Source organism: Scylla paramamosain, chromosome 30, assembly GCF_035594125.1.
Source record: "Scylla paramamosain isolate STU-SP2022 chromosome 30, ASM3559412v1, whole genome shotgun sequence".
NCBI lineage: Eukaryota > Metazoa > Arthropoda > Malacostraca > Decapoda > Portunidae > Scylla > Scylla paramamosain.
In genome coordinates, this window is record NC_087180.1 from 16,318,393 (window position 1) to 16,344,061 (window position 25,669).

At 41.4% G+C, this 25,669-nt stretch overlaps 1 protein-coding gene across 2 annotated transcripts in view; it reads left to right on the plus strand.

Annotated features, from left to right (window-relative positions):
* The window catches only part of LOC135115923 (nephrin-like), a 122,112-nt gene that overhangs the window by 51,321 nt on the left and 45,122 nt on the right, over positions 1–25,669 (plus strand). Inside the window, exon 1 of one of the 2 annotated variants that reach the window (XM_064033058.1) lies at positions 13,467–13,761. The exons of the other annotated variant lie outside the window; for it this stretch is intronic. Within the exon in view, the coding sequence (XP_063889128.1) occupies positions 13,647–13,761 (115 nt within the window). The 5' untranslated portion in view covers positions 13,467–13,646. Of the gene's footprint in view, positions 1–13,466; positions 13,762–25,669 lie in introns of those variants that run through there. 2 annotated transcript variants of the gene reach the window in all.

The following is a 25,669-nucleotide window of genomic DNA, read 5'->3' on the forward strand; positions in this document are numbered from 1 at the left end:
TTTATCGTGTTAATATACAAATGGATGGTATGAAGAATGAATAATTTTCGGTAAAGTGAACTGCATTATCTGGGTTTTGTCATGCAAATGTTAACGATAATAATGAAGATAAATATATAATACCACTTTCCGCGCGCTCTCTCTCTCTCTCTCTCTCTCTCTCTCTCTCTCTCTCTCTCTCTCTCTCTCTCTCTCTCTCTCTCTCTCTCTCTCTCTCTCTCTCTCTCTCTCTCTCTCTCTCTCTCTCTCCTAACCAGGTTTAGGTGCAGACCACTTCGTGCGGACCATAAGATTTGTGTGGCAAATGTTTTTGTGTAATTCTTTTTTCTACGTTCTTTCTTACTTTCTGCCTGCCTTTGTTTTGTTTTGTTTTGCTTTGTTTTGTTTTGTTTTGGTGTGTGTGTGTGTGTGTGTGTGTGTGTGTGTGTGTGTGTGTGTGTTTGTTCGTATCTTCTCGTTTCCAGCAGATCGAGCTGAACAAACGCGCACGTTAGGGAGAGAGAGAGAGAGAGAGAGAGAGAGAGAGAGAGAGAGAGAGAGAGAGAGAGAGAGAGAGAGAGAGAGAGAGAGAGAGAGAGAGAAATCACTGAAAGAAAAGACTGTAATCAACTTCAATGAACAAATAAAAGAAAAATAAAAAAAAAATATTTTTTTTTCAAGCAAAGCGTGACTAACGACCCGTGTTAACTGATTAACTGTGTTGTGACGAGGACTTGGGCTCAGGTGGGCTTCCTCTTCAGGTGAATCCATCCGTAGCAGTATTGGAATTAATCCGGACCTCTCGTGTTCCCTCTCGTGTAGACGAATTATTGATACAGAATTAATTGCACTTTACGTAGTAGAGTTTGGAGATTGATCCGGAATGCTAATGCTTGCCAGACCCTCCTTCCTTTCATTAGGCAAGTAACTTCTCGTATACTTCGCTCTTACGGGGAAGTTACAGCCGCGTTTCGTACCCCGAGGCGAAGTTAGAGTGGACGCGTTGCTTTCTTGTGTTGTACTAGCGTCGCGGTCTTTTTTGTGCCTGGCGTGGTCTGCATCGACGGAATACATAAAGCAGATGCAAGTTGGTTCCAGTATCTTGCCCCGGAATACCAAATGCAGACTGTTCGGCCGACACGCACCGCAAGAGGGAGACAGAGACAGAGGCAGAGGGAGAGGCTGAGGCAGAGTCTGAGGCAGGGACAGAGGGGTGTGTGTGTGGGGGGAAAAAAAATGTCTTTGTTCGTGTCATACATTCTGGACTTGTGCTCTGGGACGCCGGTTTGTGAGGCTTCTGCAATGTGATGCGTGTTCTAAATCAAAATGTCGTTTCTGTGTGTGTGTTCGTGTTTCCTAGGTTCCACGTGGGCTCGATTACATGGTAGGAGAGCCTAAAAATTCTCTCGTTTTCTTTTGATTTGAGTGATTAAGCAGTAGGCGAATAAATGATGTGACGACTTTATTTATTTATCTATTTTTTTTATTTATGAGTTTTTAATATTTTTCCACTTGTCATTTTCAACGTCATTTCAGTAAACCTTTCCACTGCCAAACAATATTACTTCAGTCCTCCACTCCTGCGCTGATCTAAAGCCGTTTCCGTAAGAGGAAGGAAAAAGAATGAGAGAAAACAAAGAATTAAACTGCAACCAATATGAATAACTGTCAATACTCATCATAAATAATATTCATATAGGTAATACTTATCCCATTCATTCATATACTTTCTTACGTATTCACACACACACACACACACACACACACACACACACACACACACACGATATTCTCAGTGATGTATACAGTCAAGAGTGTTACTACCTCCTGCTTCGTCCAACAGTTAGTGAGTGGGTTGGTCTTGCTTCAGTATTGATGCTTCCAAATCATTAAATACGCCTCACCTTTTCAAGTGTGTCATTCGTCTTCTGTCTTTCTGTCCTTCTGTTTACCTTTGTCTTTCCTCCTCCTGTGTTTCTCCGCATCAGTGTCTTTTTTCTGACTTTATCGTTCCTGTTTTCAGTCGCTCTCTCGCTGATAATTCTTGAGAGGTGTGTGCTTTTCCTCTTTTGTTCTCTCTTTCTACGTATTTCTTTCCTTTCTGGTCATATTTTTCTGTTCTTCTTTCTTTAGTATTTCCTCCCATTCCCCACCCTCTCTCTCTCTCTCTCTCTCTCTCTCTCTCTCTCTCTCTCTCTCTCTCTCTCTCTCTCTCTCTCTCTCTCTCTCTCTCTCTCAACGTACCTCGCATGTGCCTGAATTGTTCCTACTGTTTTGAGTCCACCATTTTTGGCCCGCCCTTAGTTACAATAATCTTTCAGTGTTGCCATTGTGAATTCTCCGAGCGACGTTCCTTAAAAGGCTGTGAATTAAGCTTTCTTGCATGCTTTTTTCAGTGGAGTTATTACCAGAGAGAGAGAGAGAGAGAGAGAGAGAGAGAGAGAGAGAGAGAGAGAGAGAGAGAGAGAGGATGGCTTCAGGGAGGAGAGGAAAGAGGGTGGATTAGAAGGAGGAAAGGGGAAAAGGGGAAAGAGAATTGAGAAAAGGAGGAAGATAAGGGTTTAAAAAAGGAAGGGAGGTAAAGAAGGAAGGAAGAGAAAGAGGATTGAGGTTTGGAAGGATAGACGATTTGAGTGAGGATTTCAGAAAGAGAGAGAGAGAGAGAGAGAGAGAGAGAGAGAGAGAGAGAGAGAGAGAGAGAGAGAGAGAGAGAGAGAGAGAGAGAGAGAGAGAGGTGTGGGGAAGGAATGGGTGGAATAATAAAACAAGGAAAGAAACAAAAAAAAAAAGATCAGTAAAGAATGAAACAGAAGGAAAGAACAGAAGAAAAAAATACTTACACAAAAATAAAACGCAACTCAAGAATTATTAATGAAGTAGAGAGAGAGAGAGAGAGAGAGAGAGAGAGAGAGAGAGAGAGAGAGAGAGAGAGAGAGAGAGAGAGAGGGGATATTCAGTTATACGCCTATCTGTTCCGCTGTAATCTGGACACAATCCTGGCAGATCCCAATAAGGGTTTCCATCGTTTATTACGCTTTACTACCTTGCTTCCCTTGCTTCTCTTGCCCTCTGCTGCACGTCTCAGGATTGGCGCGTGGCAATGCTTCCCACACACACAAACACACACACACACACACACACGGAGACACACCAGGCCCCAGAACACAATAAATACTTGTCTGTTTACATCATAATCAAGGACTAATTGCCTCCCTTAGCAAGAGGACCACCAAGCATGTGAACCAATTAAGTGTGTGATTAAGTTGTCTGGAAGTTAAGTAGCGGAATGAAGGACCTAAAGGAAAATGGCTTTCTTTGTGGAGTGAAATGACGGAAATTCCTTTGCTCTTAGTCACTGTGGCCATGATTTCCCAGTAGCGTTGATTTATGAGTTTAGGAATAATTAGTATGCGGGAGAAATTAACGTATGCAAATTAGTCCGGTTGATTTTCCCTTGCGTTCGAGTAAAGAGACTCGGATTCGGATGTTAAGTGGGTCTGAGGAAGGCAACATTTCACCACAGCTGCAGACACACTACAATGGCACCCACTTTGAGCACATTAGAGCGATCATTAACGCTACTCTCGTTTATCTCTGTGACCTTAATAACATCCTAAACTCTGTGGACATGACCCTCATTAATATTCCACCAGCCGCCCTCCCATTATTAATAGGACACACTTAATGATGAGCAGGCTTACTTTATGATACGCCGCGCCTCCCACCGTCGCCAGCTGTCCTTGTCTTGCCTCCTCCTCCTCCTCCTCCTCCTTCAACCATACCGGTGCCTCTCAGGTGGTCGTGTTTTGTCCTGTGTTTATGGCGGCCTCATGAACCCCAAGGATAAATATCTCCCAGACCTGCCTTGGAACACTACGGCAAAGGTTGTCTCCAAGGAATTCTATTAAGGACCCGTAATGCAGCTGAATGATATTGTAAATGTTGTATATGTTAGTAAAAAAGCTAGTTCTTTATTATTTTATGAATTCCAGAGATATCTTTCTGATCTGCCTTGAGACTCTAACTGGCAAGGTTTGTCTTCAAGGAATTCTGTTGAGGCCCATAATGCAGACAGGTAAGATTGTAAATGTGTTCTTTATCGGTAAGAACTTTATTTTTATTTTTACTTTTTTATCTTTTTTATCGCGTTATGAACTCCAGGAATGAATATCATGGACCAGCCTTGAAATTCTATAGGAAAGATGTCTCTAAGTTGTCTCAAAGGAGTTCTGTGTAAGATCATTATGCAGCCAAATTAGATTGCAAGCGTGTTCTTTATTAATCAAAGTTGCTTTTTGGTCACTTTATGAATTCTGGTGAATAAAAGAAAAATACTGCGGGAAGGGTTGTCTTGAAGTTTTCTGTTTAAGATCCATTATGCGGCCAAATTAGATTGCAAATACATTTTTATCAATCAGGAAGCTGTTTGAAGGCCTTATGAACTCCAGGAATAAATAAACTAAATTTTAATTCCTACAAAGAAAATATCTCGGAGGAATTATTCTGTTCAAACCCTGTAATGCAATTAGATAATGTTGCCAATAGGTCCTTCAACAATCAGAGAGTTTGTCGTTTTGGTTTCTCATGAGTTCCACTGATCAATATCTTGCAGACTCGCCTCAAGACTCCACAGGGAACTCTTGTCTCGAAAGAAATACTGCTTAAGGCTCATAATGCTGATGAATTTGAATGCAGATACGTCCTTCTCCAGCAGATTATTTATGAATGCCAGGTATAATTATCATTCTGGCTTGCCTCGAAACTCTACAGGGAACTGTTGTCTCGGAGGAAGAGTGTTTAAGTCTCATAATGCAGTTGATTTAATTCTGCAAAAGCGTCCTTCAGCAATCGCAGACTTTATGACTTTGAGGGATAAATATGTATCTTCCTGGCGTGCCTCAAGTCTCGACGGAGGAAATGTCACGAGAGTAATAACTGTTTAAGACTCGTGGTGCACTTTGAGGGAGATTGCAAACGTGTCCTTCAGCAATGACAGACTTCATGCAAGGTCTGAAATTTGCCGGTTTTTCGTCCCAAAATCCACAAAATTCTATTTAAAACTCATAATGCACCTGAGTAAGAATGCAAATACGTCTCTCACGAATCAGAGATTTAATGAAAAGTCCAAATTTAGGTTCTCAGCTTAATTAAAGTTCACTGATCCTTTGAAGAAGCTTAAAATGGATAAGAACTCTTCCTGCACAATAACTTGAAAGGCTGTGTCAAAGGCCTGATTCAAGCACAAGACATAAACACACATACTCACAAACACGGTGAAAGGAGCAAGTTCGTACAAACATATAACTCTCTCACGAGTAACACCGCGTCTGTAGGTCACGCAATACTTTTCCGCGCCATCCTGTTGGCTTACCTCAGAGGAGACCTGGTTCCTCAAGCCACTCGAAGTACTCAGCACAGCGCCAGAGAACCCCGTGCTTCACCTCGACCACGCAAATCAACGCATCTGAAGCACTATCTTACTCTTGCACAAACACCCACGTATGTAGAGCTGGAAGTAATAGTCCTACCCACCCATCTGTCTGCAGGAAAGGTGTAGGTGTGCATGGAGAGCTGTTAGGTCGTTAGGCGTCCTCGCTCACCAACATTTACACGTAAAAAGGAGGAAAGATGAGGTTAGCTGGTGGAGGAAAGTAAGAATGAGTATCTGGTGGGTGAGTCAGGCGCCTTCACTCACTAGCATTTATAGGTAAAAATGAAGAAAGATGAAGTTGGTACGTAGCCACACATCCTTTTCCAAAAACTACAGATAAAAAGGAAGAAATATGAGTTTATCTGGTAAAGAATAATAAAAACTAACCAGTGAGTAACTGTTAGACACTTAGTCACCCGCATCCACTAACATTTATGGGCAAAAATAAAAGAAAGATGGGTTTGTCTAGTGGAGGAAAGTAAGAAAGTGAAAAGTGTTGGGTGGGCAGTCAGACAACCACACATACTGAGGTTTATAGATAAAAAGAGGGAGAGATGAAGTTGTCTGGCTGAGGAGGGCAAGAACACGCGCATCCTACTGTATAATACTGGTTGGTGGTCCTGCTGAAGCCATTACCAGCGGGACAAGAACATTATTTGACCTCCTTCCTCCTTACAAAATTTTAGGAGAAAGGTTTAATATGTAAGATTTCATGCCACTGTCGCTAGGTGGTATGAAAGGCACCTAACCGCACCTTGCATTTAGCACCGGCCTTATCTCGGGTGCTAGTGGGGCTTGTGCGCTGCCTGTATGTTGTCTTAAGCTTGCATGAACCTGAGGATGGAAGGAAAGTGAAAGTGGTAGAAAAATTAACCATACACGTCTATCAATAGAAAAATGAGGAAGAGATGGTGTTTAACATGGCCCAGGAAGGGGAAAATAACAAACACACATATGTACGCACACGCACGCACGCATACACACACGAAGACTCGTACTTGCAACACAAGCATCGAGTTTTAGCAGAATGAAGCCTCCGTCAGTTTTTCCTTGGCGTCTCTTGCTTCTCCATCTCCATCAGGGCGGTGCTCGTGTTCCACCGCCGTGTTGTTGCAGCAATGGTCCTCCTTTTTTACCCATCCCACGTGAGGTGCTTCGCTCCAATGGTATTTGCATTTCTTTCTTTATTGTGTCGTGTCCTTGACCAGCGTGCGTTTTTCTTCAGGGGAAAGTTGTCATTTCTCTGTGTAAGTATTTTTAGGTTTAGCTCTTTATTCTTTTGTTACTGTAAGTGTTTTGAGAGTTGTCATTTTTGGATAAGTATTTTTATGGTGAAGTCTTTATATTTTTGTTATTGTAAGTGCTTCGAGAGTTGTCCTTTTGATATGTTTTTGGAATAGCTTTTATTTTTATTTCCATTTCTTGTCATTTTCGTGCATATTTTAGAATTTGTCACTTTTCTGCTCATTTCAAAATTTTATGTTATTCAATTCAACTTTTTTTTTTTTTTTGAGGTTTCATTTCGTGCATTTCAAGACTGAATTCCCTTAGAAAAAAACAACATTTACTTCATTTATAACGTTTCACTGTGTTCATTATCAGGTGAATAATCTCTCAGGATAATGACTTAGTTGTAAAACACGCACATTTGTTGATAATCTTCTTCATTGTCTTTGTTAAGTCTCTCCTTAGCACCTGAAAACTTACTCGCCTCGTTTCCTTGCTTCCTTCCTCTCATCCCTTCACTAAGCCTTTGAACTCCCGCCATCCTTCTCACACAGGTGCATGAGTGTAAAGTTAATGTAATACTTGGTCGTGGAGGAAAACACTTCGCCACTTTGTATGAAAAATTAACAACGTGTGGTTGCCTCGAGTGGCCGCGATCCCGTTTTCTTTCTTGCAAGCAGCACCCAGCGGACTTCATACGTTTTATAAGTATTCACACTACGCATTTGTTCTGCTGCCGGGACAGTGTGCTTCCTTCAATATGTGTACCGCAAGTCGCCGTTGCTATTGTCGTCTCCTCCCTCCTCTTTAATGTACTGTGTTTATATCTCCTGCCTCTGGAAATGTAACTGAAAAAAAGAGAGAGAAAATAAAGGTTTTGTTCTCCTGTTTCCTAGTATGTATTCGTTCTTCGTTGTGTGTATAAATACCAGTTGTCTGTTATGTTCTCCTTCCTCTCTCATAACTTGATTTATATCTTCTTTTTTATATAAGCTTTTTATATAAGCTGTAGAAATATAAGGAAATAAAAAAAAAGATTTCCTGTGTTTCCTAGCATGATGCTTTTTATCGAAGTGGTAGTTGTTGTGATGTTTTCCCTCCTCTGTAGTTGATTATATTTTTTAATTTCCATTCTAGAGAAAGAAAAGCGTGGAACTAATATTTCGCTACCTTATCTAGTGATTTAGATTATTTTTCTTCACTTTGTCATAATTGTTCCTGTAAACTTCCGTTGCCTCTGACAGAATCAGTGGTGTCTTTTAGTACGGAGTTAGTAGGTCATAATTGCTCCAGTGATTCTCTTGCCTCCTCCTTGAAAGATTTGCTCGCATCTTTTAGTGTCGTGTATGGAGGTTCACTAAGAAAAGGTTATTTGCCTTCATTATAAGGTTGCTTTTAACGGAGGAGGTTTTCTTTCCCCTCTTTAATAATCCAATTCACATCTCTTAGCATTGGGCAAAAAAATATTGCGGAATATTAAAAATGTTTCCTTCTCGGTGTATTCTTCCCGCCAGCAGCGAGGAAGTCATTGGCGGTACCTCGGGCGCCAATTTAATGGAGGAGATAACTTGAGGAAAGGAAGGAAAAGTTCAGTTCTCGTGTTCAAAACATACATTTTTCTTGCTTTTCCTTTCCCTGTACGTCCATGTTTCTCCTTTCCAGGCGAATGTTGTTAGCGTAATAGGACGCCAGAACATATATTTTTTTTGCCGTTTATTTTTCTTTCCACATATCCCAAGATACGTAGTGTTGTTGGGTAAGATTCAAAGAAGTGTTACGTTTTATTTCCTACCGGGTATTTAACTGAGTGTAGGGGATGAAGGTCGCTCGTAAGAATCAGCTTAAAATTCAAAGGCTGTAGGAATGAAAGAATTACCGGAGCCTGGCTATAGATCATAATGTTAGCAACAACACGTATGAAGGTTGCTCGTAAGGGTTGGGATCTTAACTCCAAAGGCTATGTGGATGAAAGAGTATGGATCGTAATGTTAGCAGCAGCACGTGCCCTGCTGGTGTTTGCTCACAGCTGAGACCCGACGCTGTGTAGGCTTGGCGCGAGGGATGATGGAGGCGTAGCGGCGAGAGATGCTGATGCGGGTGAACGTAAACAAACAGGGTGAGAGGATTAGCACCGATAGAAGCCGATAGCAGGGGACACCTCACGTGCACCGCCACCATGCCCCAGCCTCGCTTCTCCGCTTCACCGTCCGTGTGTGTGGGGGAGAGAGAGAGAGAGAGAGAGAGAGAGAGAGAGAGAGAGAGAGAGAGAGAGAGAGAGAGACTTGCTGAACCATTACCTTAAAGTACTTGAATCCATTTAGATTTCATGGCTCTACGTCTTCTGCAAATGAAACTAAATGAAAATAACTCGGTCGCCTTAACATTCGTGACTTCACTGAGCATCTTAACGAAGAGGATAGAGAAAAAAGAGCGAGCAGAGAGAGAGAGAGAGAGAGAGAGAGAGAGAGAGAGAGAGAGAGAGAGAGAGAGAGAATAATGATAATTTGGTGTTATGTTAAAGTTGCGTGTTGTTTCTTTTAATACCATACTTTATTTTTTTCCCGCTTGTAAAGTTATATTAGAATCAGTTTTCATAATTCCTTTTCGATATTAAAGTGATGATGAAGGTCGATGCTTATTTTGCGAAATACAACTACACACGATATTTTTTTTTCCATTTGGTAATCCTCTTGAAACACGTACCTGGAATGGGGATAGAAATGTTTGTCGGTAAAAGGTTTAAATGGCTATTAAAGATTTTATATTATTTTACGAGAAAAAAAAAAAAAAACTTGCCTGTCTTTCTTTTCTTTTCACTGTGTTTGCGTCCATTCCAAATCATTAAGTGTTTAGTGTTTGGAAAAGTGACGGTAGAATTGATTACTTCCTGATGCACTGAGTAATTACAAACATATTTTTGTATCTGTACGTAATAGGAGGAAAAAAAAAAAGTAGAAACAACTTTATTTTCGTATATACAGTTACATTATCACATTAACTTAATTTCCGTGACATCAAGAAAGAGAAAAACGTATTTATGAGATATCGTGCCTTTGTACGTGTATGAATAAGGTAATAGTGTACCTGTAAGTTAATTAACAGTAGGGTGGTCGCTCCTATGAGATTACAAGTTTTATAGCATATTTTTTCTTACCTCACAAGTTTGTATCATTTATCAAAGCAGAAGAAACGTATTAGTGTTTCTGCCAGTGGACAACCTTTCTCTTCCCCGATAGACTTTCAAAGAGACGCCACTAATAACTTCATCAGTGTAGCTCATGTAACTAAATTTGATTCATTATTATTATTTGATTCGTTATGAATGTGGGAGTGACGTTATGAGTGTGTGTGTGTGTGTGTGTGTGTGTGTGTTTTAATTTTGTAGTAGTAATAATAGTAAAAGTAATAATAATAACAATAACGATGTACATCAAAGGCTCTACATCGCCACATAAGCCACATAAAACACTAAGGAACATCTTTATCGTTCGAGCACACCCACCCACACACACACACACACACACTCTCTCTCTCTCTCTCTCTCTCTCTCTCTCAGCAAGATAATGTCCTTTTCTGCAAACGAGAAAACGTAAAAACAAGGAAAGGAGAGTGAAGGATAGAGAGAAAGGAGTGAGATCGGGAGAGAGGAAGGGACACAAGAGGAACGGGTGTTGCTTGAGTGAAGGAAACCGTGAGCACAAAGGTTACATTAAAACCATCAGCGAGACGCAACACACCGAAGCTCACCCCTCCGAAAAACACATGTGTTAACGAGGTGTTTTGGGGAGAAGGAGGCGATAAGGGAGATCACGGTGGGTGGTAATGAGCAGACAGGAGGAGGAGGAGGAGGAGGTGGTGGTGGTGGTGGTGGTGGAGGAAGAGCAGGAGGAGCAGGAGGAGCAGGAATAGTATGCAGAAGTAAAGGAGGTGATTATTATTTGTTAATCTAATTCTGAACGCACGAGCTTTGTCTCAAGTTCTTGTGTGTTATTGTGGCTTGTATTTCGCTCTTGCCTTCGACGTTATTGCGGTGTCTGCTTCTCGTATATATCTCTCTCTCTCTCTCTCTCTCTCTCTCTCTCTCTCTCTCTCTCTCTCTCTCTCTCTCTCTCTCTCTCTCTCTCTCGATATCCAATCTTCCCTCATTTCTCCAATATATACCAAAGAACAATAGATAGATGGATAGAGAATTAACCGCATGAACGCACGTATATATTCTCATACAGTTCTCTCTCTCTCTCTCTCTCTCTCTCTCTCTCTCTCTCTCTCTCTCTCTCTCTCTCTCTCTCTTGCTCTCCAGTTTTCCCTCATTCTTCAGAAGTCTCTTAAAAAGAAATAAATACGAAGATACGCGGAGGAATGAATGCCTGTATATATGTAAAGTCAAGTAGAGACATAGACACAGACACAGACAGATAGATACGTACTCCCGTCGATCCATTGAAATATGTATACATCTTCCCTTGCAGCAATTACATCGGAGGAGAATGGAATATGACTCTGCCGTACTAAGTCACATTCAGAACTCCCCTCGGTATTTAGCAAGGAGGATGCGGTGCTGAGCTAAATTACAGTCAACATTGTGTGCATAATTTTAGGGACCCGCGTGTGTGTTGTGTTCTGTGTGTGTGTGTGTGTGTGTGTGTAGCTTGTGGGGATCAAGGGAGGAGTGGTGAGGTTCAAATTTGTCATGGTCCTTATTTAAGTGATATTCTCCTGTGTGTGTGTGTGTGTGTTTTATTCTGTTTATGTTTTTTGTTTTTTGTTTTTTTTCCTCTTATTTCGTTTCTTTTGTGCGTAAGGCTATTTTGTTTGCTTCTTTCTTTCCTCTTCTTTTCCTCTTTTCTTTCGCTGTCTTTCTTGTCTTTTTCTTTCTCTCCTTTGTTTGAATTCTTTCTTTCACTCTTTCATTTTTTCTCTTTCTTTCTTTTTCTGTCTTTCTTTTCTTTCTTTCTTTCCTTTCTTTTCCTTTCTTTCCACATTGTATCTTTGTTTCTGTCTGTGTGTGCGTATGTGTCTATTGTTTCTCTCTCTCCCCCTCTCTCTCTCTCTCTCTCTCTCTCTCTCTCTCTCTCTCTCTCTCTCTCTCTCTCTCTCTCTCTCTCTCTTCAGAAAGTTACACTAGTCGAGGCAACAGGATTATTTTCACTTAATCTCACACTGAAAAATAATGGCATGAAATTTAGCTTTGTTCTGATACAGTTGAAGCGTGGCAAGTCTTTCTTCGCTAGCATTATCTTTGGGTCGTGGAATAATCTCTCTCTCTCTCTCTCTCTCTCTCTCTCTCTCTCTCTCTCTCTCTCTCTCTCTCTCTCTCTCTCTCTCTCTCTATACACAGACTCTTAGATTACGTAAAACAGATAGATTTCTCACAATCGTTCATATTTGCTCTTTGAAATCTGCTTCTTGATAACACGCTGGTTGAAAAGAAAATCCGTGTCCCTTTCCTGTGTCTTGGGTTTCTGTTCTGAATGCCAGTTGGTACCGAATATGAAGACGTATTGTGTATATATAAAGTCTTACAGCAGATCACTAGCCCCTGGAGATGGAAAGGAGCAAAAGAAGGAAAGAAAGAGAGAAAAAAGGAGAGAGAAATGTTGATGGGAGCCGAAACGAGTTGGAAGAAAAATGGTGAGGTAGACTGGAAGGAGAGAAGAGAAAGAGAGAAGAAATAAAAAACGAATGTGAATAGGAGGCACAGGAAAGAATAGTGAAAAAGGAGACGGTCGGGACGGAAAAAAAAAAAAAAGGAAAGGAAAGAATCACGGGAAGAGGTAGATACTGAAACGAGTGGTAGAAATTGCAGAGGGAAAAAAAAAAGAGGATAGCGTAAAAAAAAAAAAAAAAAACGAAAATAGTGGTGAATGGCCACCCAAGGGAAGGCCGGAGTTGGAGAGAAAAGTGCAGCAATGAAGGGCAGTGTCGATGGAAAGTTGTTGATAGCGAGTATCACCCACGCGAGGGGAGATAACAGCCGCTGCAGCATCACCTCCACTGCGTCGCTTTGAGCCTGGACGCTGAGATACAAGGTGGAGGAGTTACCGCGGCACACTCTGGCATCCCACGCTTTATCAGTACCGCGTCATTACCGTGAGGTTGTCAGGCCAGTGCGAAATGTTATAATGGTCACAAGGATATTTTTGCCGGGAGACTTAGCTTGAATTTCCCATGCCAGAGAGAGAGAGAGAGAGAGAGAGAGAGAGAGAGAGAGAGAGAGAGAGAGAGAGAGAGAGAGAGAGAGAGAGAGAGAGAGTAATACAGATATAAACCACGAGCTTCGGAATGCTTGATGAATGTAAAATAGGTACATAATTTCAGGAACTTTACAGAGAAGATTAAAAATACGGATGAACGGTGAAGAACTATAATAATTGCAGTCATGTAGCTGGAGGGAATGATGATGATTTGTGCAGAGGGAACTGACGTGTTGTAATAATCTGCATTGAAGGTGTTAGCTGTATTAAAAATGATAGAGCTGTTATAACTATCTCCTACTGTTGACACGAATGATTAGCGTAGGAGCGTTGTGTTTTTAGCGTAAATAGACGTCTGTGTAATTAGTGTACAGTCGCAGAGGTACGCGTAAAAGAGGAAAAACAACATACACGTTTTTGAAAGCGAATTCCTGACGTTTAGTCGTATTTCCAAAGGTGTATAAAGGTGCGCAGCTCGTCGACTTTACTCACCTAGTAATAAAAAAAATGGATTCCCTTTCGCATGTATACGTTTCCACCATATATAGATAAAATTGAATTAACGCAAGGGCGCGAGGCGAGGCGGTATCACGCCGTGCCACTCCCCTACCTGGTCCCACACGCGATGGATACGGCGGTGATAACCATAAATTCTTTTCGTCACACAACAAACAGAGGTGACCTGTTCCAGCCGGCCATGGGAAAAGGGAAAAAAGATACCCGCGTGCCTATAAAAACAGTAGGGCATATCACAGGCGAGCGCTCTTTCCCGTTATCCGAAGTGGCGTGTGTGTCTCTTTCACCCGAACTCTCACATGTCACTCCCTCGGGCACTGCCGCTGTCGCCCACCACGTGTAAACAAGGCGGAGTGTTTACAGCACGTGTGGGTTTTGCAGCACCACGTGGAATGGACTTCAGCGGTGTAGTAGGTAAACCGAAGGAATTTTATCTCGTTTCCGCCTTGTTTTAGGATTTACTGCAACGTGTGAATGTTTACGAGTGTTTCTATTATTTCTTATCCACTGCGCGAAATGTACTTGAGTGTTATGGGAGTAGATACAGGAAGTTAATTATGTCTTCTTTACTCCTCGCGTCGGAGTTTAATTGAATATGTTTTTGTTTTTTACTTTTTGTTTTGGGTCACGTGGAACAGACTCGTACGTTGTTAATAATGTGTGTGCTTTGTTTGTGCCTTCCGGCAGAGATTACAGCGGTACGTGTCTGGGTAGTGTGTGTGTTTGTGTGTGTGTGTTATTCCTTAGATCTAGAGTGAGTGTGTTATTTTTTTAATAATTTTTCACTTCATATTCTATCCTCGATCTTTTCGTTTCGTGTTGTGTTCTTTTCATCTCTTCCCGCTCGTCGCACGGTCCTCAGGTTTGCTTCCCCGTCTCCTCTTTGGCCTTTGTTTGTCACTCGTTATAGCAAACAGTCAAGTCCCACTCCTAAGAATAAAAGGAAACACTTGCTTAGGTCTTTAGAAACTCAAGGTGTTCTCACTGCTTTGTACCTCATCACTCTTTCCTCCCTTCCTTTCTTCCTTCCTACCTTCCTACCTTGTCTCCTTTCTTCACTCCCGTTCTCTCCATTTCTCTCCGTTCCTCTCTCTCCCTCTCCTCCTCCATTTCTGCCTGTCAGCTTCTCGCCTCATCCGTTTTCCTCACCTGCTTACTGTACCTTATACCTCACCCCATTTTTCTGTTAGCCCCACGCACTGTAACCAATGTCACCACACCACACCACCACAGCTCACCACAGCTCACCATCACACTACCTATAACACACGACCGTTTCACTGATTACAATATGTTTCAAGTATTTTTCACTCAATATACCGCACATTATCACACAATACCACACCGCAACACACACAACACGGTACACTTTTTTTCCTGGATCATGTTTAAATCCATTATCTGCTCACCGTATCACAATGTATCACCACTCGCACCGTATCTTATACTAACCACAAAAATATTGTAACCTCCCCTCCACTCACCACATCAATAACCACCACAATACCTCTACCACTCACGCCACTCACTACACCAAACTGCCCAATCACTCATATTTCCTTAACCACCACTATAACTATTACCCTAACCGCACAATACTGCAACATCTCCACTCACCACATCTTAAACCATTACAGTACCTCAACCAGTATTCAAATCGCCTTAACTACCACTATTCTAACCTCACCAGCAGTACGGCCGCTAGTTGGGGAACCGTCTGGCTGGCTGGAACAAGGGACGTCATATTCTTTGTGTAATTTCCTCTGAATTTTGGCTTTTACTCTCCGGTGGCAAAAAGGCGAAATCTGCAGGCGGGGACAAAATATAATTAGAAACGAAATCCAATAGCGATGCATTATTCAGAAGTTGATGAGGCTTACGCTGAGTATTTTGTGCAGAAACCCACGAGAGTGAGGGAGAGGGAGAGAGAGAGAAAGAGATTTGTCAATTTTTGAGACTTCTGGCATTTCTAGTTTAATTTTTCTCCTGTGTGTCGTACCCTCTCTCTCTCTCTCTCTCTCTCTCTCTCTCTCTCTCTCTCTCTCTCTCTGGGTCTGGCTCTCATATTTCCTTCCCTCAAGATATATTCTTTCTCCAAGCATCATTACGCACCTAAATAAAACAGCAAACTGAGTAGAAATCTGGACAACAAGACTGATTTATTGGCTGCTTTAATGTACAGCAACGGGTTACAAGGCGCCGCTCGTGGGAATTATGAGACAAGAAAATGTACAAAATATGACGTGCAATTAGAGTGAATAACATAAGCATTAAGGCGAGAAGTTAAATAATTACGCATGGACATGAAAGAATTATAGCACGAAAAAAAAACAAAAAAAAAAAACAAGTGTAATGGAGAGAATAAAATGAGGTAGAAATGCCATTAAAACTAAAAGTGGGAAAAAAAAACTCATTAGATTTATGAGAGGGAGTTCGCATCAAGGAAACAAAACAATAACATCAAAACTAAAGCGGAAATTTGAAACGATACAAGCGGGGGAAGCATCACACACACACACACACACAAAAAAAAAAAAAATAGAGAAGCAGCATCAGAGTAAAAGGAAAACTTCAATTGAGAAAAAGAAAACATAACAGTTAATAAAAGACAAAAAAAAAAAAAAATAAATAAATAAAAAAAATAAATAAAATAAATAAATAAAAATAAATAAATAAATAATAAATAAAACACAAAAGCAAGAAGTTGAACAGATACACGGGAACATGAAAGAAAGTAATCACGAAACACTCATCCAGGCAGCACTCTCCCTGTGACAAGCGGAAGGATTGATGCGATAAATGTATATAATCAGAGACGTGCACCACTCGCATACACTTCAATGAATCATCCTCACCCTCCCTGCAAGTTCCCAAAAGTCAACACGGGAGCGCCGCAGGGGGAAGGAAGCAAAGACTTCCCCCAGTGTCCGTGGATCGAAGGAGGAACTTAAAAGAGCTATGACTTGATGCACGCGAGACACTGTATTCTAAAACGCTTTCCTCTCTCACCATGACTGTTTTCAAAGGTCACAAAGATGCTTACCCTGGTTTTCAAGAGTGTTTCTCCAGTTAAAAATGTAGTAATCTTGTTAATCTCTCGCTATAACAATAGAAGAAAAAAACACTTTAAAAAAGCGTAAAACTTCAGCTAAAGCCTTTTGAATGTAGTAAAAGTGCGGCGCAGAAGTGTTTCAGAATATTTTCCTTTGTGTTTTACGTGAAATTTTGAGGACCAGTCAAGAAATCAAAGATGTTAGGAGTGAGAGTGAGAAAATTCTGACAGCCATCCTTTATTCTTCCAGCCTATGTTTCTTATTTGTCTCACTCCATATCACTATTTTTAAGGTGTTTTAAAGAACAATAACTTTTCTCAGTTCCTCTAGGCCCTGTTTCCTATCAGATTTCACTCAATATCACTGCTTTTTGAAGGCGTTTTAAAGCTAAGGAACAGCAAGTTTTCTTTACCTTTCTAATTCCTTTTTCCTATCAATTTCACTCAATATCACTGTTTTTTTTATAGTGTTTTAGGGATACCAGCTTTTTTCTATCTCTTTAATTCCTCTTTCCTCTCAATTTAACTCTATCACTGCTCTCTGAATGGGTTTTCAAGTCTCAGGGACAGCACAAGCACGCACATTCATCATTGCCACGCTGTTGTTTAACCCTCGCCCTCTCAGTCTCCTTCGCGAAAGAAAATGGAGTTTAATTCAGCGTTGGGAGTAGATGCCTATTCAAGAGGTGGAGAGAGGAGCGGGTGTATGAGCTTACATTCCAAACAGTAGTGGTGGAGTGGACACTTAGCTCATTTTTTCCCGCCTCTTCAACCGGCGGAGTGGGTAAGATTAGGTTCATTCTTGCCAATGCAGCGTAACCTTCCATGCGACTCTCTGTTAGATGAAGAAAAAGCGCGGAAGAGCACCAATGGGTCCATGACATGAGAAACGGCTCGAGTTCCACTGTAATCTCACGCCACACTTGCCACGTTACTGTGGGGCGTAAAACTACAGTACATGGAGGGCTCCGGGAGGGAAAAAATTACTGAGAGCTTAAATATATTGAAATTGTCTTTTCCCTTCGCCTCAGAATGAAAGCAAAAGAGTGCGAGAGGGGGAGTTTCAAAATGCACTGTGCGGGTGATGTAGTATATTTGGTTATCAAAATATTGTTGTGCAGAATTTTGGTGCAGATTAAAAGTTTAAAACGGCAGAGAGAGAGAGAGAGAGAGAGAGAGAGAGAGAGAGAGAGAGAGAGAGAGAGAGAGAGAGAGAGAAGGGGGGAGGGGTGGGGTAAGAGTGATCGATGACTGAGAGAGCGTAGACCCTTCCTGTTGCTTTTCTTTTTTTCCGTCTCACTCGACGATGCCACACGACGAGAGAGAGAGAGAGAGAGAGAGAGAGAGAGAGAGAGAGAGAGAGAGAGAGAGAGAGGAATAAGTGGAAAACGTTTGGTCGACTTTTCTTGCTTCAGTCTTTTTAAAATTGTTCAGTCAAAATATTAAGTTTACCAGACAGTTATTTATTTATTAATTTTATTTTTTTATTTATCTTTATTTTGGTAACGCCTTCGTGAAAATAAAGAAGTAAAATCGGAGGTTTAAAAAAAAATAATATCCAAAATGGTAGAAACTTTTGTCTCGTTATATTAAACATTCACATTTTTCTTGTTATATTTTCTTAATTTTTTTTTAAGTGGAGACGCGTGTTGTTTAAAGAATGATTTACATGCTAATTACTGACAGAATTTCAATATTTTCATAACATATATTCTTTGATGGTCTGCTGAGTTCTGGAGTCTTAAAGAGGTGAATATCCGTAACATTCAAGCGTTTTCACTAAGGTTGAAATATTGCCTTTAATACCAAGAACATTGCCTTGTGGAAGCTTTTACCTCCTCCGCTTTTTAAGATTCCCCCTCGCTTCCCTGGTAAAGTCAGCAGAGTTAGACAATTACGCGCACGCGCCCACTCACGCCCTGCCCATCCCAGAATGTTTATAAAATGCGTGAACATATAACTACACTTTCCCTTTTTCATTTTTTTCAATTACTACAAAATGCGTGAAAATATAGCTACCATTCCCTATTTTTTCATTATTTTTTTTTCAATTACTTTTATACAGATTTCACAATATAGCCCAGTGCCTCCCATTCACGCACTTCTGAGCATTTAGGTAATTAAACTCTTTTATGACAAGAGCTGGGATTCTTTCATCTAAACCACTTTTTTTTTTTTTTCTGCGGTGATGGAACGGCAACGCGACTCCCGAGCAAACACCCCTGGGAGATACAGAACGTAATTGTGTTTGTACGTCTGTTTATGTTAATCTGACGCGGTATTCAGGCCATCCCCATTCCGTCGAGTAAGCGTTTTTGTTGCAGTCAGTTAGTGCGTCTGTTTAGTGCCCCTATTAATGCTGCTGCCGCGCCTCCGTCGGGAAACTCTGTGTTGGGGAATGTGCGGAGTCCTTGGTGACGCTGCCGTGTTGTTTATTCATCGTGACGCTGTTTCGTTTGCCTCCTGTGCTTGGGTGACGTTCAGGTCGAGTTTTATCGGGATGAAACGTTTGTGAGTATTAGTGTGTTTTGTTATTTCTAGGCTTGATTATCAAAAAATATAAAGAAATAAAAAACGTGGGCATCAAAATGTATGTGCTATCGAGATGAATTGTAAGTATTAGTATATCTTATTTCTTTGCTGACTTACCTTCAATAAAAAGAGAAAACACATCGAAGTGTATGTTATTTTATTCTGATAGCGTCATCTTTGCCATTAGTATTTCTGTTATTTATTTATTTATTCATAGATTAATCTGAGTGCAGTGTTAAAGAACGTAACTTTAATTTTCCATTAATGTACTCTTCGCTTTATCCTCACAAGGTCATCTTTATCTTACCTGAAGGTTCTCGAGTGCAGTGTTTAAAAAGGCAGCTTATGGCCAATTTTATGCAGGATCAAGTACAGGACATTAAAGAGACATCAGCGAGCCAGACTCTTGCAGGTGCCGCGTCGTCTTAGGCGGAGAGAGAAGGGAACAGAATGAAGGGAAAGGAAGAGAGTGAGAGAGGGAAGGAAGGGAGGAAGGGACGTTGGCGGAGCAGGGACGAGAAAGATGAAGCAGGCCTCTCTTCCGGACCGTTCTGTCTTGTTTGTAGACGCGACAAGAGGGTCACTGGGGCAGACAAGAGGGGAAGGAACGGTGAGGAAGGAGGAGGGACACGTGCAGAAGGGAAGGGGCTTGAGTTAGTAATGCGGGTGGTGAGTTAGGGTAGCGAGACGGCAGGGAATGGAGGAAGGAAGAGTGACGAGGCGAGGAAAGGCCCCCGTGACGTGTAGCACCTCGTCACACTCCCGGTGAAGACGCCGTGGGGATAAGAACAGGAGTCTCAAGCTTTTCATTCTCATATCTTGACTTTTCATAGTGTTTAATGTAAGTGATTTCAGTTTTCATCAGTGTGTTCACGACTCAATGGGGAAAAACGGCCTTGATAGTCATTATGATACAAAAAAAAAAATCTAGAATACAAATATAAATGCTAGGAATAGAATATCAAAAATGTTCATCCTCAGCTTCTTACTTGCCACAGGGTTTAGTGTAAGTTAATTCATTTTCATCAGTGTTTTTACGTCTCGAAGGGGAGAAACACCCTTAGGAACTTATCATCCCTAAGACTTTGAAAAAAAAAAGTTTTTTATGAGACAACAAAGCGTTTTATAATACAAGTCCAAATGTTAGGTAAAGGTTCCTGAGGTGAGAAGAAGTGAGGTGAGGCGGGGAGGACGATCTCGTGTAGCCCCAGCTCGTCAGAATACAGATTAAAGGCGCCGTGGATATAAGAACAGGAATCTGAAGCATTTCATCTTCCTATCGTGACCTTCCACAAGGATTACCATGTGTTATTAAGGTTTTCTTCACTGGTTTTCATGACTAGGAAAACACCTTTGATATCCTGACCAATCATCACTAAGGCCTTTGAAAATAGACCTTATGAAGCAACAAAATGCTTTTAAAATGCAAATATAAATGTTAAAAGCAGGATTTCCAAACTTTTCATCCTAATTTCTTCACTTTCCACAGGATCAAGTGTAAGATCATTTAGTTTTCATCAGTGTTTTTACGACTCAATGGAAAAAAAAAGCACCCTTGATAATCTGAGTAATCATCTCTAAATCCTTTACAAAGAGACCTTCTGAAACAACAAAGCGGCTCAGAACACAAGACTTATAACTGTCCCATGAATCTTTCCTGAGGTGTGAAGCGGTGAGCCTTTCCCTGTTTGCGTGTTGGTGACCCTAACTCTCATTTGCATTTCTCATACACCCAGTAGATTTATAGCGTGTACCCTCACCCAGCACTCTACCCTCCACTATAGGACACTCTTACGTACTGTTATGTACTTTAGGATCATTGCACTACAGAGAAAACGCCCCAAAACGTCTCTAGAGGCAAGAATATGCGTACCTTGTGGGGCTGGAGGTCAGTTGAGGTCGGTGTGGTGTGAGGTTGGGGTGGAGTTCACGCACCGAGCTCAACAATGCTGGCTGGAGTTGATGGGTTGGTCTCGTGCCTCAGTGTTATCGCGGCAAAACATATTAAGTTGTTGGGTTCGCTGCTAAACCTCCAGATCCTTACCTCGCCTCATTACGACAGTGTGGTGGTGGTGGTGATGGTGGTGGTGGTGATAGTGGTGGTGGTGGTGGCAAACATGCGTCACTGTATGTGTGAGTGTAGGGAGAGGCATGAGAGAGAGAGAGAGAGAGAGAGAGAGAGAGAGAGAGAGAGAGAGAGAGAGAGAGAGAGAGAGAGAGAGAGAGAGAGAGAGAGAGAGAGAGAGAGAGTACCTGGAAATATAGTATGGATCTTATTCTTTAAACTGGACAGGTTAAAATTCAAAAGTCTGAGAGAAAAATAAGGAGAGAGAGAGAGAGAGAGAGAGAGAGGAGAGAGAGAGAGAGAGAGAGAGAGAGAGAGAGAGAGAGAGAGAGAGAGAGAGAGTACTTGGAAACATAGTATGGGTCTTATTTTCAAACCAGACAGGTTAAAGTGCAAGAGAGAAAGGAAAAGGTGAGAGAGAGAGAGAGAGAGAGAGAGAGAGAGAGAGAGAGAGAGAGAGAGAGAGAGAGAGAGAGAGAGAGAGAGAGCGCATGCAGTTTTCATTTTCAAGAGAAAGTAGCACATTGGAGTTCTGTGTTGAATTTACATATCTATTCATTTGTCTCTTTTCTGTCGGTATGAATGTATGTATGTACGCATGTATGTATGTATGTATGAACTACGTGTGTGCGTATGTATTAGTTTGTATGACGCGTATTTATGTGTACAAATGCCCAGAGGCGAGTAGGAGCACTGGCTAATAGATTCTAGTAATTACAATTATTTATATAGTCCGCGTTATTAATTCTCGTACATTATCTAGTATCTGTTGTGTGTGTGTGTGTGTGTGTGTGTGTGTGTTTGTTTATAGTCTTGCGTGGCATGCATAATGACCATCTGTACAACGTGATTTGAGTTTACTCGTATAAGTTGGCATGCGGACTGAGAGGTGGAGTCGTGGGTATTTCTGTATTTTTTGCGTGTATTTGTGGCGGGGAAGTGAGGACGAGGAGGAGGAGGAGGAGGTGGAGGAGGAGGAGAGGTGAGGGGGTACTAGCTGTATGTCAAACCAGCATATTATGTAGAGTTGGGGGGAGGGAAAGTGGAGGGGGGAGAGACTGATAGCGTGCGTGTGTGCGTGTGTGTGTGTGTGTGTGTGTTGTTTTGTACTCAGAATTATGCCCATTTTAGCTGCCGACTTCATAACCTTCCCTTATTTTTTCCCCTCTTTCTCTGTCCCTCCTGTTTTTGATTGATGTGTTTTGTCCTGATTCACTTTTTATTTGCTCACGGTACGAAGAAAATCCATCCCATGCCTTTTATTATTAATTCTTCTGACCACGGATGCCATTAAGACTCCCATTTTCCTATTCAGCATAACACGAAAAGTTTTCTCTCTGTGGAGGGAAAATGAATAAAGCAAGGCTAATTATGACTGGCAAAAAAAAAAAAAAAAAAGGGAGGGGTAAATGAATATATAGGACAAAGTAAGCTGTGGGAAAGAGTATTGATGAATGAATAATTAGACTTTACCCACTGAATAAATGAATGTGAAAGAACGGAATAAATTTAACAAACCCTGAACGTCTCTCTCTCTCTCTCTCTCTCTCTGTGTGTGTGTGTGTGTGTGTGTGTGTGTGTGTGTTATGGCAAGGTCGCTGAGGAGAGGGCGAAAGCGAGAGAGGGAAAAGAGTAAATGAAAACAAGGTGGGAAACAAGAGAGAGAGAGAGAGAGAGAGAGAGAGAGAGAGAGAGAGAGAGAGAGAGAGAGAGAGAGAGAGAGAAAGGCGAAAGTGAAGGTCAGATGCAAGACAAGAGAAAAGAGAGAGAGAGAGAGAGAGAGAGAGAGAGAGAGAGAGAGAGAGAGAGAGAGAGAGAGAGAGAGAGAGAGAGAGAGAGAGAGAAGGAGAAAGTGAAGATTAGATGCAAGACAAGAGAGAAGGCGAGAAGAAAAATTAAACGGAAGACCAGAGAGAGAGAGAGAGAGAGAGAGAGAGAGAGAGAGAGAGAGAGAGAGAGAGAGGGAGAGAAGATCCGCCTCTACCCACACACACATTCCTAAAGATGATCAAGAGGCGAGATGAGATGAATGCTTCCTCAAGGCCTTCATTTGTTCTCGTGGCTTTTCTCTTCATGACAGAAATAATTAAACCGTTAAATGAAAAAGAAAGGAGAACAGGACGCGAGTTATTGAAGAGAGAAGGCGAAATAATCCTATGACTAATTGGACTAATTGATTAAGTAACAAATTGAGTATGTGGGGCCACGTACTTGATGGAATGTGTGAGGAAATGAATACTGTAATGAAGCTGTGAGTATAATACGTTGATTAATAAACATATGCGTCCAGATGAAATGAGAAATGGATTCGTGAAATTATTGGTGAAGTATCTAATTGAGTTGTAATAAATGAGAGGATTGATGAATAATGGAGTCTGTAAGGAATAGTTTAATGCAAGAGTGAATATTGTAAGTGAATGGATAGGTACAATGAATACCATTTTCCTCGGTATCTCCATGAAAATTAACATTTGAGACTTTTTTTATCATTTACTATACCGAAGGAAATGAACAAAAACTAATGGCTACTATAAATTTATACACCTAAAGCATGAAAAAAAAAAAATAAATTAAAGTTACTGTAAATATATACAGCAGTGAAAATTCTGTCAATTTGTATACAAACATAGAAGGATGAGACAGAGTGAAAAGAAAAGAAAAACTCGCCATTCTGGTCAGCGTAATATTTTTAGGGATGTCTTGGGTACAAAAGCTTTTTCTGTGCATATCAGAATCTACACACACACACACACACACACACACACACACACACACACACACACACACACACACACACACACACGACACACACACACACTCTCTCTCTCTCTCTCTCTCTCTCTCTCTCTCTCTCTCTCTAAACGACTCATGTCAGCTTAAAACCCTGGCCGGAAAGTTTATGAGTAGTGGAGAGAGAGAGAGAGAGAGAGAGAGAGAGAGAGAGAGAGAGAGAGAGAGAGAGAGAGAGAGAGAGAGAGAGAGAGAGAGAAATATTATAGTAACAGAGTGAGGAATAACCAACAGTGTGTGGTAAAGTGATGAGCAGAACGCGTCATATTTCTTCACAGCACGAGAGGGAGAGAAAAGAAAGCGCATTACCTTGCTTAGATTAACTAGTGGAGAGATTTATTTATTTTTTTACGTTCCTCTGAAGCATTCGAGGAAGAAAAAAAGATTAAAAAAAGGTAATGAACAGTATAATGTTGAGGATACAGGGAGTTGGCGAGTGTCGATGGACGTGAAACAGGGAACAATATATAAATGAATAGAGACTGACAGGTATCGAGTGTAGTAAAAAAAAAAAAAAAAATGAGATGCCTTTTAACTGAGTCCAGGCAACGTTTCCTCAATTAACTCACTCGTGCATTAGTGCTTTCACCTTCAACGTGTTTCATGGTGCCTCTTTTTCCACCAGTGACTAATGCACCACACATGTTCACTTAACCTATGTACTTTAAGCGATATATGTAAGTGTACCTGCCGTTCAAAATGCTTCGATATGTTTTTACCTGCACTGCTACACGTGGAAACAATATGCTGGCTGTTCCTATTGTTATCACTGGTGGTGTGATGGCGTGATGGGCAGACCCGAGTGATGGCTAGATGCTTCTGTAATATTTTTCTCGTGTCTCCTACAATCATAGTGTTATCAAGGTGCGGGAACTGCAGATAATACACAAACGTGGCTGTATCATCACTAGCTGTGTGCCACGACAAATGCCTTCGTGGAGGTGTGTGTGTGTGTGTGTGTGTGTGTGTGTGTGTGTGTGTTTGGAGCGCATGCAACGTGTAATAGAGAAAATATATCATCTCACACCCTCAGAAATTTGTTGTTCTGGTTAATATACTCTGTCAATACACCATTCCCTCACCACCTCCACCACCACCACCACCACCACCTCCACACCACCGCCACCACCACCACCACCACCGCCGCTACTACCAGCACAGCCAGCCCATGCATCACCATTATCCTGTGATCCTAACACGTCACGTCCACACACACACACACACACACACACACACACACACACACACACACACACACACACGAAGAGCCAGGAGAGGGAGCGACGCAGACTGACATCCCTGACAACTACACTCTCGGTCTAATCCTCGCTCATAAAGAATTCAAGAAAGGGACAAACACAGGAAGTAATGGAAGGAACTACCTCACGACTCTTCACCTCATTCTCCTGAGCTTTTATGCGCATTCACACCTCGTTTATCACTCACAAAGACCCCGCCAAAGGGCCTCACGTGGGACATTTTAACTGCGGATCCTCAGTTACAGTATATGCATATTCCTTCCTTCATCATTAACTAGAACTGAAAAAAGGAGAAAAAAAAAATGAATGCAGGGTGTAAATTCCGGCTTTTTATCTCCCATATTCATCGCTAATTGCATAAAATAGGATGAATTTTAATTGGATATGCAGTTAGGTGTGCATAATGACCATCTGGGCCTAATTACACACACACACACACACACACACACACACGAGAGAGAGTTAGAGAGAGAGAGAGAGAGAGAGAGAGAGAGAGAGAGAGAGAGAGAGAGAGAGAGAGAGAGAGAGAGAGAGAGAGAAAACATTTTCTAAGATTAAACATGTACTGTGGTATTTTTTCGATATGTTTTTTTAGCATAGGTAGATTTGGTTTTTACCTTTTCA